Genomic DNA, 13563 nt, shown 5'->3' with positions numbered 1-13563 from the left:
CCCACCCCATCTTCATTTGGCAGCAAATGGAATGTTCGGAGCCTTGAACACTCAGTTGGGTTGAGCCCAAAATAGCCTTTCCCAGATGCCTCTCCTAGAGTCACAACAATGAGCCTCATGTCCCAGCTGCCGACAGGTCAAGCTGGGACTCAGGCCAGGTCCCTCTGACCTCAAAGCCCCGGCTCTTAACCACCATACTATCTGCCTTTTTGAATGTGGTCCTAAGAGATAAAACACACCTAAAGAGCTAGGTGTGTGAATCCTGAAACAAACCCCCCACGGGAATCTGGGTCTGGTAAATGGGGAGGGGAGCCGCTCCTGTTGTTGGGGACCCGGCGGGTTGGGGTTGCTCTTAAAGACCCGACTGGAAGATAAGAAACGTCTGAGGAGGAACCTTGAGAGTGAGTTCCCAGCTCCGCCGTCCTGGTTTCTCAGCTCCTTGTGATAAGGGGAAGAACAGACTCCACATTGTCCTTCGCCAGCTCAGTTGTTGGTGTCTACTTCTGCAAGACTCCGTGAGGACTAAAAGCCTTCCCTGCATACTTAGAATCACTCTTTCCCAGGTGTCCATATTTCTAAGTGGAAAAAAAGCAAGTTGTGATACAATATGCACAGTGTACTCCCATTTTTTTTAAAAAAAAGGTCAGCATTTGATCAAAAGAAAAATCTGGAGTAAAAGACATAAAACTGTTGAGAGTATTATCTCGGCATGGTGGGTTGTCCAGGACCTTTCCTCTGACTCGGTCATTCAACAACTATTTATTGTGAGCCTACTGTGTGCCGGCCGCCGAAGCTACAGCAGTGAACACTTCCCGCATTGGATTTCTGTAATGTTTGGACTTTTGTTATAGGCACATATAACTTTTGTAACGAGAAACGTAAGAAGGAAATGTTCCTTCTCCCAGGCAGAGAAATCCCATTATGATTACAGTTCATCATCAAATCTAAAACCGGAATAGCACGCTCCCTCTTCCGCTTCAAAATCCTTGACTCCCTCTTCTCCCTGGTCCTCTCTGGATCCCACCCATGATTTGATCCTTCCCCCTTGGGTTTCTGGGTCACAGGTTGCAGCAGAGCACAATCCCAGACCCAATCCAGTTTAGCCTCTCTCTCTATATATGTATATGCAAATCCATGTACTCACCTGGTTCTTATAGCCCAAGCCAATGTCACCGAGGCCATCTCGCCGCCCCTGCCATCTTGGTACCCTCCTGATGCACCTCTCCCCTCGCACACCTCACATCGGCCTGCCCAGCGCTTTGCTCCCCAGCCTTCAGTCTCCCTTAAAAGAGAATGACAGGCCCAGATCTGAATTCAGGTCCTACCACCTACCAGACCTGGAGCCTAACCTTGCAGAGCTGCTGTTACCTCAGCTATCAAAGCAAACACATTTCTCTGCTGGGCTGTTTATAAGGTTTAGAAAATGTCATGTGTGTAAACTCCTGGCTTGGTGCCTGGCACACACCAGGTGCTCAATACTTGACAGTTATGATTACGATATTATTCTCAGTCTTCCATGCTGGAAGTTCTCAGAAGGCTGCACTGTCAGAGATCGAGGCCCGGGCACGAGCATGTCCATCTCCCTTCCTTTCTCCCTGTGTATCCATCTTTTCGCGCTGCCGTCCGCCGTCCCCACCTGGTTCTCCTTCCAGATGCAGCTCTTCCTGCCCTGTATCTGCTTGTGCGCGCGCTCTCTCTCCCTCTCTCTCTCTCTCTCTCTCTCTCCCTCTCCCTCTCCCTCTCCCTCTCCCTCTCCCTCCCTCTCTCCCCTCCCTCCCAGAAAAATTGTGCACAAGGTCCTGAATCGCAACCTCCTCTTGGGCACCTTCGGCCTTTCTCTGACTGCTTCCCTTGCCATCAAACATGAACTGCAGCTTGTACTTACTCACCGGAACCCACTGCCTCTTTAGCTCCTTCTCTGCTACGCACACTCCTGTCTCACCGACGACCTTAAAGAAGTGCATCATACCCTCTGTCTTCGCTGCCAGCTTGCCATTGTGTGTTTGCTTCTTTGCTGTGCTTCTGCCAAGGAACCGACGTGGAGCCTTCCTGCACCGGCCGGCCCGCCGGCCGCCGACTTTTCCCAGCCTGTGTTGTCTCTGGCCTACCCAACACGCTTGATCTTGATCTTCTCTGTTCTCTGCAGCCCCTTCCACCAATTCCTAACCCCTAGTGTTCCCTCCAATGCGGCCCTTGGTCCTCCTCTCTCGTCTCCTTTCTCACAAAGAAACCCCCCACTCCAGGTGCTGCAACAGCCACTCTCATGTAGTGATGGCCAAACAGACATCACATCACGTGCTGGGCTGCCAGGAACAGGAGTGCGGGTTGGGTGCCACGTCAGGGAGCCCAGCCAAGGTGGCAGGGGGGGGCCCTGTCTGGGGCCATGTCCTCCAGGAGGAAAGGTGCTCTTTCCTAACCTGCACGAAGACCCTGGATGAGCCAGGCTGGTCTTGCCAACCAGGCATGCCCAGCTCTCTGCTGACCATCTCTCCCTAGAGTCCTCCTTCTCGTACCTCAAACTCAACACGTCTGACCCTGAGCTCGGTGGCTCCTCCCCTCTCCCCAACCCCCACACCACCCCAAACTGTCTCCTCCTCTGTCTGATGTTGGGGGCCACCATTCTACCCTAAAAAAAAGGCTTCCTCTCTCTCAATCTTTTTTCTTATTCCTATTTCTCCCACCCTAGTTTAGGACATCAGCACTGAGGACCCGGAGGTCCCTGGGGCCCTGAGCCAAGTTCCCTGCTTCAAACTCACAGGAGGGAATTTTACCATCAGGAGATGCCTGGCAATGTCTGGGGACATTTTTTATTATCAAATCTGGGGCGGGGGGGAGTGCCCTGGCACCCAGAAGCCAGGGCTGCTGCCAACTGCCCTATAGTGCCCAGGACAGCCCCATATCAGCCGTCTAGCCCAACATGCAATGGTGCCGCAGTTAAGAAACCTCGTTAGCCCCTCCCTCTCTAATGCATCCTCGGTCTTTTTCTGACCAAAGAAAACATCATTCATTGTATCAATTCACCGCTTCAGGCCCTAGAGTCACACCGACTTGAGCCCAAGTCCAGGTTCAGCCATTTGCCAGTTGCGTGGCGTTCAGTAGCCACAGGTCTCAGAGACCAACTGCTCCATCTGTAAAACGGGGTGATGATCAGACAGTGCAGTGGGGTGATGCGTGATTGCTTAGCGGAGGGCCGGGGACGTAGGGCACACTCAGTACATTTCAGTGATGTCTAAATCAAGTTCACATGTTTCAGGCTAGTGTTCTGGGCCTGCCACAAATTGACCTCAGCCTTCCAGTCCACTCCACCTTCTACTCCCCCTTTTCCCATCATTCGCTCCAGCCCAGTTCAGCTCAGCACTTTCCCGAGGCCCGCACTGCATCCCCCACCTCCCCACCTGCCTTCGACCCCACATGAGTTTCCCATGGCGACTTAACAAATTCCCACAAATTCAGTGGCTTCGCATGACACATTTATTCTCTTCAGTCTCGGAGGCCAGAGTCCAACCTCAGTTTCACTGGGCTAAAGTCAAGGCATTGGCAAGACTGGTGCCTTCTGGAGGCTCCAGGAGAAAAGCCATTTCCTTGCATTTTTCAATCTCTAGAGCTTTATTCCTTGCATTCCTTGACTTGTCGTCCGCCGTCTTCACAGCTAGGAGTGCCACATCTTCAAGTCTCTCACCGCTTCTGTCACCTCACCTTCTCCTCTGTCTGTGGTCAGATCCCACTTTGTCTCCTTATAAGAACCCATGTGATTATATTAGGTCCACCCAGATAATCCAGGGTAATCCCCTCATCTCAAGATCCTTAACTTCCTCACATCTGCAAAGTTCCTTCTGCCCAATGATTAGGCTCCATTCACAGGCTCCAATGATTTCGACCTGGATATCTTTGAGGGGCATCGCTCAGCCCACCACATCCTCCAGTCTGAAATGCTCTCCCCTCCTACTCTGAATTCCTCCCACATCCAGTGGCTTCTTGGCCACCCCAAGCTTCGTGTCATCCCCCCACACTCAGCTCGTGGCTTTGCATACGGTGTGCGCTTAGTCAATAGGAGTTCTGTTGGTGGCTTTTTATTCTCCACCTCTGAAAAGAAACTTGGCTTTGAACCCAGGCAAGCTGGTCAGTCATGTCAAAACCACAAGTTGGATGGCAGTTCACGTTTTCCTGATGGGAGGGCGGTGGTGCCCTCAGCCACCTGTCGGCAAGCTCTGTTAAGACGTTATTCAGAAAGCAAAGGAGGTGAATTGAATAGACACTTACCTTCTTCTTGCTTCTCTTTTAAAGGGTTGACTCTGTATCTGAAATATCTTCTGGAACATTATAAAAAAATTATGAGCCGGACCCAGGAACTTCAGGTAATCTTTTGGAAAGCTCGCTTCAGCTCCTCCTCGGCGTTAACATAACACTTGCATTTTTAACCCTGTTTTATCTGTTAAGTAGTCAGTCCACAGCCTCCAAAAAATGAAACGATGTCTCCGTTTGCACATGAAGAGTCAGACGGGGTGGCTGAGATCTCCCAGGAGGGCGGGGGCACAGACAGGCTTGTTTTCCTCTGTTGAAAACCAAAATGGCTTAAATGGCATCAGATCTTGAAAACTGTGTTTCTTAAATGCAGTGGAAGAAGCTGGCCATAATACAGGCAGCAGAATTACTAAAAGTTACATAATGTCAATATTTTAGAGGCAAAACGATCCTCAGGGATCGTATGACCCTGGTAGTTATTGACATAATAATGCCGTCTAGCAAACACACACAATACCTATGTGGCATTCCACAATTACTACTGTTCACTGCTTACGTGCTTGGAGGCAGCCGCTAGGTGGGCCTGCTAATCTCAGATGGGCTCGCTCATGTGTCCGTGTGCTGGCCTGCCCTCGGCTGATCTAGGCTGGCCTCAGCTGGAGCGGCTCTACTCTGCAGGCCGGCATGGGCACGTTTTACAGTTAGCAGAGATGCAAGAGAAAGCAGGCCCAGTCCTGGAGTGTGTCCCAAACCTCCTCCGTTTGTGGTATGTCTAACATCCCATTGGCCAAAGCAAGTCACATGGCTGAGTTCAGTGTCACGGGGCAAGATATGGGGGGGCGGGGCACTGCAACGTACATAGTCAAAGACCCAAACAGTGGGGTACAGAGATCATCTAGTCCAAGGGTCAGCGAACTTGTTCTGTAAAGAACCAGACATTACATACTTTAGGCTTTGCAGGTCATACAAATTCTGTCCCACCTATTCGACTCTGCTGCTGCAGAGCAAGAGAAGCCATAGGAAACACGAAAATGAATGAGCATGATGGGCATGCCCCTGTTCCAATAAAACTTTATTTATAAAAACAAGCAGTGGACCAGATTTGGTCTGCAGACAGTAGTTTACCAACCTCTGATCTAGTCTATTCTTCTTATTTATATAGATCTAGACATCAAAGTTCAACGTCCCACAGCTGGTGGAGGAATCGAGACGAAAGCGCCAGCCTCCTGGCCCTAGCCCACTGCTTTTGCGCTTACACTCAGCAAATAATAACTAATCATTCTAGCTGCCATTTACTGTGCACCTACTATGTGCTTAAAGCTTCCTATCATTATCTCGTTTAATCCTTAAAATTCTAAGGGGTGGATACTATTATTAACCTCATCTCCTAAATGAAGAAGCATATAGAAAGAACCAGAGCTGAGATGCTCTCTAGATCTGGCATCCGAGCTCTTATACCCCCTCTACACTACTACTGCTTTCCTGCCAGTCACTAGGTCAAGCATCATTTCTCTTTGTTTTTAAGGAAGTTTTGTGTAAACTTTGGTCCCTCCCCACGACAATGAACAACTTGTAAAAAATAATGTGGAAATGACTCCTTAGTCCTGTCGCCCACCAGCCACGGTGTCCTTTCCTCTCCCTTCAGATCAAGATCAACAGTTCTCAGGAAGCTCAGAAGTCTTTGCTGCAAGAAAAGATGCGGGAGCACCTGGCGGAGAAGGAGAAGCTGAACCAGGAAAGGCTTCAGCAAGAAGAGAAGCTGAAAGCCAGAGTCAAGCGGTTGTTGGAGGAGAAGGCGGTGAGGTCCCTTTTTGTTTCCCTAACTACTGGAAATTGAGAAATTAAGAGCATGTGCTTAGCTGGGGAAATCTGAGCAACTCCTTGTTTGGCGTAGGGAACTAAATTATTTAAACGGGGTGAACAATGGAAGAATGAACGTGGAACTTGAATTCTAGAACTCAGAGCAAAATCCACTTGAAAAGGCAAGGTTATTGAAATGTCTAGGAATGGTAACTCATTTGTTTATATATCGCAGTTGATTTTACAAATCTGAGTCATCACTGCAGGCCCCGGTTTGTCACTGACAGACTGTTTCTGAGAGTGTGCAAGGCCGACTTCGTATTATTTTAGCCTTTTGCTTTCTGTTCATACATATTTATTTCCGTCTTTTGCTTTCTCTTTATGCACATTTATCTGTCTTTTGCTTTCTGTTTATATGTATTTATTTCAGCCTTTTGCTTTTCCTTTATACCTATCAGGGAAAACAAAGGGCCAAAATTGCTACTCACTTTTCTAGAAACCGAAGCAAAGAGAGGACACTTTACATCAGAGCCTCTTAAGCTTAAAGATGCCTAGATTCACCTGGGGATCTTGTTGATATGCAGATTCTGACTCAGCAGGTCTGGGGTGGGGCCTGGGATTCTGCATTTCTAACAGACTCCTGGCTGGTTCAGACAGCACAGGTCTGCAGACCACATTTTCATTTAAAACGTACAGATTCTTGGACCCTACCCCAGACCCACTGAATCAGAAACTCTGGAGAAGACCAGAAACGATATTTAAGGAGCCAGTTGTCATCACTGTCCTCGAGTTGGCCCTTTTCGATGTTCAGGGACCACCATGAATTTAACCAGCTCGTTGCCATCATCCTGCATCAGTGGCTCATGACTTCGGCTGCTCTCTACCTCTCCCCTGATCTTCAGGTTCTGATCTAACCGGGATGAGGATGTGGCTGGTGCACTGGGTTCCAAGGTGCAGCCACGGCTGAGAGCCACTGCGTGCCGCCCCTACCCCCACCCACCTCAAGGCAGCGACACCAGATCCGCTGGACCCCAACTCTTCACCAGCACCCCTTTCCTTCCCCCAGGAAGGACTGGACCTGTCACTTCCTCCATCTTTAACTCGTCGAAGCTCGGTGCCTTCCGGCCCATCCTTCTCTGTCACACACACACATTTTCCAGACCCTTCCAAGAGGCAGACACCTCTGCCTATTTCAACTCAGCCTCTATTTTCGTGCCCAGTTACCTCAAGAAATCTCTCTCCTCCTTCTGTCTCTTCTTCTCTTTGCCTCTTTCTCTGCCTTTCTACCTTTTATGGAATAAAAAAAAATTTGAAAAGGAAAAACCATATGACCAAAATCACATCTGACCACACCTTGATTTCAGTCTACTGTATTAACAGTAGACTCAAATCAAGGTGGGTCCACTTCGACGGACAATTAAATATAGAGATGGCCACTGTCATTCAATAGAGAGGAAAATAAAACCAGGAAAAAAAAAACAAACAAACAAGAAATCTTCAAAATCTTCACAGACTCTCCGCCTGCTCTGAGTAAAGCGTGCAGAGTCCACGTTCTCAGCTCCAGGCCATGCCTCCCCGTCTCCGGGGAAGGGGGGGGATGGCTGTGACTGTGGGGAGTGAAGCACTCACCCAGGCGGTGCCTGGCACAGAATCCACATTCCTGCCATGGTAACTACGTCCACTAAACAGTACCCACTGGCTTTCAGGCTTTGGAGGAAAGCATTACCCAAGAGAAAAACCGACTGAAGGAAGCATTGGAGGAAGAACAGAAGAGAGTCCAAGAGCTGGAGAATCGCTTAACCCACCAGAAGGAGGTAGGCAGCTCGGGGAGACAGAGTCATCGGGAGCCCAGATCAAGACCGTGCCGCTGGGGCTCTGGTCCAGGCCAGCCGACTCCAGATCCCAGGCCGTTAGCTGCCCACAGTCTCCTGGGGGGTTGCTGTGGGTTATGAAGCGAATGTCCACACAGCGCCTGCCGTGATGACTATGTCTTTGAAAGAACGGTCGTTGGCTTTCAGGCTTTGGAGGAAAGCTTTACTCAAGAGAAGAACCAAGTGAAGGAAGCATTAGAGGAAGAACAGAAGAGAGTCCAAGAGCTGGAGAATCGCTTAACCCGCCAGAAGGAGGTAGGCAGCTCGGGGAGACAGAGTCACCTCGAGCCCACATCTGGCTCGAGGGCCACGGAGGTAAGATCAGAACCACAGACGATGGGGGGCAGAGTGTGCTGGAGCCTTCCTGGAGTAATTTGTCCTCGAGAGGGCTCAGCTCCATGGGGGACTCTAGGAGAGAACCCCAGAGTTGTAGCTTTGACAACCAACTGGAAAAAATTGTAGGCAGCATAAAATACAGTCATAGATAAGGCTTGGGAGACAAGTTCTGACATGAGCATCTTCTGCATGGAGATTATATCCCGAAGCATAAAGATGGAGGAATTACAGAGTACCGGGACTTGAGGGCTATGCGAATCCTCCAGCAACACCCTAAAAGCATTCATCCTTTGATTCTACCACCAAGGAATCTTCTGCAGCCCAGGGCAGTCCATCCCAGGGTTGATGCCTTGGGCTGACAGAAGATTCTTCCTTTAGGTTGACTTAAAAATCACTCTTCTTCCCAGAAGGATATCCCACCCCTTCTGCCTCCTACAAGACCTATTTCCTCGACCACATAATGATCTTTTAGATGCTTGAAAAGAAAGGCAGCTGCTCCTCTCCAGACCCAAATGGCCTTGTTTCTCCTACGTGCCTCACAGGACTGGAGCCTGGCCTTGGTCCCCTCCTCTGACCTGCTCTGCCCTCCTGAAGTCACGGATTGGCAGCTCACTGGCTAAAAGGGCCTGTGGACATGTTATTTTGGGCCCTAGAGTGTTTTATTTTGAATTCAAAAAAATTTACTGAAAATTCCAGATTTCCATCCTCTCTCAAAATGTCAGAAAATCTGGCTTTTGTTTCTACTTGGCAAAAGTGAACTGGAGTTGAATCCAGTAGCGGCATTCTGCCACAGTCTTCACCATTCCCTGACGCATGAACACAGCCCACTTCGTTTTGGTATCTGCCTGGCCTCTGTAAGCATCTGAGTTGGGAACCCATCATCTATTTCTTTCCTAAAGTATAGAAGCCAGGACTGGATACCATTCCCCAGCCTAGGGCAAGACTCTCCCCTCCCTTGTCGAAGATGTTATACCTCTATTGATGTGCCCAAACTAGCTTTGGGGAAAGTTCTATTACATCATCGACTCACATTTTCCTGTGGTCACCCCCACATCCCCGAGTCTATTCCACATAGTGCTTTCATTAGCTCCTCGATCCTGGGGCAGCACAGGAGCGAAGAGGGCAGGCATGCACCCGGATGAGACACGGTTCGCATCCTCCCTGGGCTACTTCCTGGCTCCTTCCTAGCAGGTCTTGCAACACCTACCTTCGTGAAAGAGCGGCTAGGAGGATTAGAGAGAACGTACCATGAAGCGTTGACCCCAAGTTATCTCTCAGTGAATGGTAGCTTTTATCATTATCATTACTTCTACTTAGACACTTGTTTGCTTCAACCCCCAGCCACCCTCACTCCTCAGAGTGACACCCTTGCCCACCCACCGCGGGGGGAGAAAGAAGACAGCTGGGCAGATGCCGTGCAACTCGGTCTGCTCCAGATCGGGAGGCGGGATGTTTACGCGTCGGGGTCTCACTTGGGGTCTCTGCGCAGCTGTGCTCTGCAGTCAGTCCTCTATAAACAGTGTCGCTGAGGCCTAACCCTGAGTTATTTCTCCAAGGGTGGTGACAAGGAGCAGGGTCTCCTTTGGGCTCCCTGGAGCCAAACACCACCCAGAGGTCAAAAGCTCAGGGCTGGGGAAGGCCCTTGAATTTAGAGATTGCGGGGTCATAGGGGACTTCAGGAGAGAGATTTAAGGGAAAGCATGGTGGGGGATACCCTGCCGGGTCACCCCGAGGCCTCGGAAATATCAGCCCACCTCTCCCAGTGGAGCCTCTTGTGGTATCTTGACAGGGCGATCTGAGAGAAAAAGCCAGACACAGATGTCCGTCACCCTCAAACAGTGATCTGCTTTTTCCTTTTATTAGACCTTCTGCCTCATTATCAAACGAATCTTTAAAGACAAGAGAATCCCCGGATCACAAGGCGGGTTTTGAGATAACGTTAAAGGTTAATTCCCATTACCTGCCTTGGGACTTGGGAACACAGAGGCCGAGGTGACAGGACATGTGTGTGAGGCGTGCAGGGGGCCACTAAGAGGAAAGTTCCTGGTGTAGATATGAGGTCAGATGAGGTGAAGCCAACTCTGTCACTGGAAAGGGCCTGGAAGTCTCTTTCACAAATGACAGGAAAATGTCTAACCCCGAAACCCCCCTCAAACGGTTCACCATACATGATGAAACTCCCACAATGACCCTCTGCTTTGCCAAGGGTTGGCATTGGGACAGCTGAGTGTTGGGGCTTTTTAAACGACTTTTCATTGTAAAATAGATAGTATTTCAGCCCTTTTATGGATTCAATGCTTTAGGCAGGCTAACCTGGGACCCTAAAAACTGGTGCTCAGTTCCAAGTTCCAGACATCTGACAGTCAAGCCGGTGTTTAAAACACAGCTCATTTGAAAGTCAAGGTGTCCTTTCTCACAGTGACTAGAAACGGGGTGCTGCCAGGAATTTGTATCCCTCGGTGATTCTGTTAAGCCATTTAACTGAATAGTTTATCGGCAAAATTTCATGATGACGAGCACCTAACCACGCTTTCTTCCCTACGTCCTATCAGAGCCTGGGACGTTCACCCCTGGCCCCTTCTAGAAAGTGGTATGCTGTGGCTCATTAATTCACTACACAGCCCTCCACTTGAGACCTGATTCTCTTTGAGATTTATTTCAATAATGGGAAATTCCATTATTAATGAGACCCTTCTTATCGGGGAGGCCGCCTAGCACAGTGATCAGAGCTCAGACGCCGAAGTAAGACAGGTCTGCTCACCTGCTGCCTGCCGAGGGCCTCTGCATGCGGGCGGTGTGCTGCCCTCTGCGCAGGGTTCGAATCCTGGCCTCAGCGCCAGCGCACTGCGTGACCTGGGGCTCTCGCCGACTTCGTGTCCCTCCGTTTCCTCAGCTATAAAATGGGGCCACCGACTTCTCCAATGGGGTAACTGTGTGTGAGGTGCTGGCCAGGGGCACGTGAGACCAACCCCCAACATGTTAGCTCTTCCCACCGTTAGTGGTGTCATCACAATGAGCACTTTTCGCCCTAAGTGTGCAGGCCACGTGCAGGCCACCAAAAAGACCGGTCGTTGACTTTCAGATTTTGGAAGACAGCATGGCCTATGAGAAAAGGAAAGCAAAGGAAGCCCTAGAGGCAGAAAAGAGGAAAGTTCAAGATCTGGAGAACCACCTAACCCAACAGAAGGAGGTACGAGGAGCGGAGAGATATGGTAGGCTGTGACGGCCACAGCCCCCGTGGGAGGCCGTGTTTCTGTGCCCCGAGAGAGTGGTGGGCAGGGGGGCAGCCACGGGCGGCGCCTCCATTCCGAGTGGCCAGCATCCCCTCGTGCAGCGTGCCAGCTGTGTGACCGAGGGCAGATCCCTTAGCCTCCCGTGCCTCGGTCTCCGTCTCTGTAAAACAGGAGTGGTTAACAGACCCTGCCTCCTAGGAGTCAATGAGTTAATACAAACGAGGTACTTAGAACCGTGCCTCACGCACAGAGAGCCTCTACGGAAGCACTCCAGGCTCAGCTACCTGGGGCTGAGAGATGCACCCCAAGAGGGAAGCCCTGGGGTGGAGTCCGGGTCGCTCTCTCAGCCAGCATCCTCCTCCTCCTCCTCATCAAAAGATACTTATGGTGCAGTCCAGCACAGGCCCCATAGAAAAACACACCCTCCTGGCTCCTGCCTCCTGGTCTCATACACTCGCAAGCAGACCTGCCCTGGACTGCCGGGTGAGGAGTGACGCAGGCACGCAGTAAGGTGGAGTAGACAGGACCGTGACAAGCCCACATGGTGGTCACAGCAAAAGGGTGCCAGGGGTCAGTGCCTTCCGGAGTGGGTGAAAGGAGTACACCCTCAAGGAGAGGGGGACCTGGGCGGAGGGGTGGGTCTGAGCTCCAGGCCCAGAGAGCTAGAGATATCCACATCCAGCTTCCCCCATCGGCCTAGGGACTGGGCCCAGAGCTGGCATGAAAGGCAGGCCCAAGACACAAGACAGACCAGGCCATGCCTTCCCAGGGCATCCACTCTGAGGTGGAGGGAGACACAACCACGTACACAAATGCACGGGATGACTCCGCAGGGGCGAGTTAGAGAGTGGCCTGCAAGCAGGGAGGGCCTCTCTGAGGAGGTGACATTCGAGTGCGATCTGGAGGGGAGCGGGAGCACCAAGGGAACATCTGGGAGACGAGAATGTCACTGGATAAAATAGCCAAGTGCAGCGGACAGGGACCTGAGTTAGCCAGGGGCACAGTGATGGGGGCACGTGGAATGAGATTAAAGCGGGAACCAGATGGAAGGCAAATCAGGATAGAACAAGAAAGAGGGAAGAAGACACAGAGTTTGAGAAGCAAAGCCTGGCAGGAGAGCTTGATGGGCTAACAGCGTCGATTCCGGTTCAAATCCCAGTTCTGCCCTAACATGCTGTGTGATCCCAGGCAAGCCCCTTGCCCTCTCTGTGCCCTCATCTGTAATGTGAGTGTGGTGACAAATCCATTTTAGAGGTTTGTTGTGAGGAGTCAATGCATTCATTGTGAATCACCTACCCAGGTGACATCAGAGTCCAGGTGAGGCAGGGAGAATGGTGTATATAGCAGCGGGCGGGCGGGGCAGGGATGCACTGGACAGTCAAGCAAGACCTTGGCAGTGGGACTGTGCCAGCCCATGTAAGAAAGTGAGGTCAGAGTCCAGGGGGTTGAGGGAATACCATACAGAACAAGCCTCATGAAGGGGTAGGACCCAAACTGTGGTCAGTGGCTGTCCCCAGAGCGTCCCTCATGCAGATGGACCAGGGGTGGAGCCTTGAAGCTCAGGCTCCTGCTGGGCGGTGTAGTAGACTCTGTGCCAACCTAACTATGAACATAGAAGCATGTCTCCTGCCTCTGGGTGGGGTGGGGTTTGCATCAGGAAGACGGGTAAGGCAGGGTCCAGAGGTCGATGGCAGAGAGCTTAGGGCAGTGCGCTGGCATCCGAGCTTGCACCACCACTTTCTGGCACGTGACCTTGGCACATGGCTTGTCCTCTTGCAGCTTCTTGTCTTCACCTGTAAAATGAAAATAACTGGGCAGATGCTTTCTGGGGGTTTACAGATTAGACGCACTCATGCATCCAGTGCAGGGTGCCAGGTGCTCACGTTGCAGGCATTCAAAGAGTGGTCAGTAACATTGTTGTTATCTTCATTTCTAATGTATCAAGCAGTGAGTCATAAGCAAAGGGCAGGAGCCCTCCCCACGGGGCCTCTTTCCTCAGGCAGGACGCAGACTGGCAGGGTGGGGACTGGATGATCTTAAGCAGACTTGGCAGTAGGAAAATACCAAGCCGGTGCAGAGGG

The 13563-nt window shown here is 50.9% G+C and overlaps 1 protein-coding gene across 1 annotated transcript in view; it reads left to right on the top strand.

Annotated features, from left to right (window-relative positions):
- Nucleotides 1-13563, top strand: part of LOC105294415 (forkhead-associated domain-containing protein 1) — a 99445-nt gene that overhangs the window by 65089 nt on the left and 20793 nt on the right. Inside the window, exons 13-18 of the mRNA XM_023532653.1 lie at nt 3849-4032; nt 4285-4355; nt 5888-6040; nt 7749-7856; nt 8061-8168; nt 11332-11439. Coding sequence (XP_023388421.1) covers nt 3849-4032; nt 4285-4355; nt 5888-6040; nt 7749-7856; nt 8061-8168; nt 11332-11439 — 732 coding nt within the window. The remainder of the gene's footprint in view (nt 1-3848; nt 4033-4284; nt 4356-5887; nt 6041-7748; nt 7857-8060; nt 8169-11331; nt 11440-13563) is intronic.

This window comes from Pteropus vampyrus, unplaced genomic scaffold (genome assembly GCF_000151845.1).
Source record: "Pteropus vampyrus isolate Shadow unplaced genomic scaffold, Pvam_2.0 Scaffold86, whole genome shotgun sequence".
Taxonomy (NCBI): Eukaryota; Metazoa; Chordata; class Mammalia; order Chiroptera; family Pteropodidae; genus Pteropus; species Pteropus vampyrus.
The sequence above is the reverse complement of the archived record's forward strand: the minus strand, read 5'-3'. Positions and strand labels throughout refer to the sequence as shown.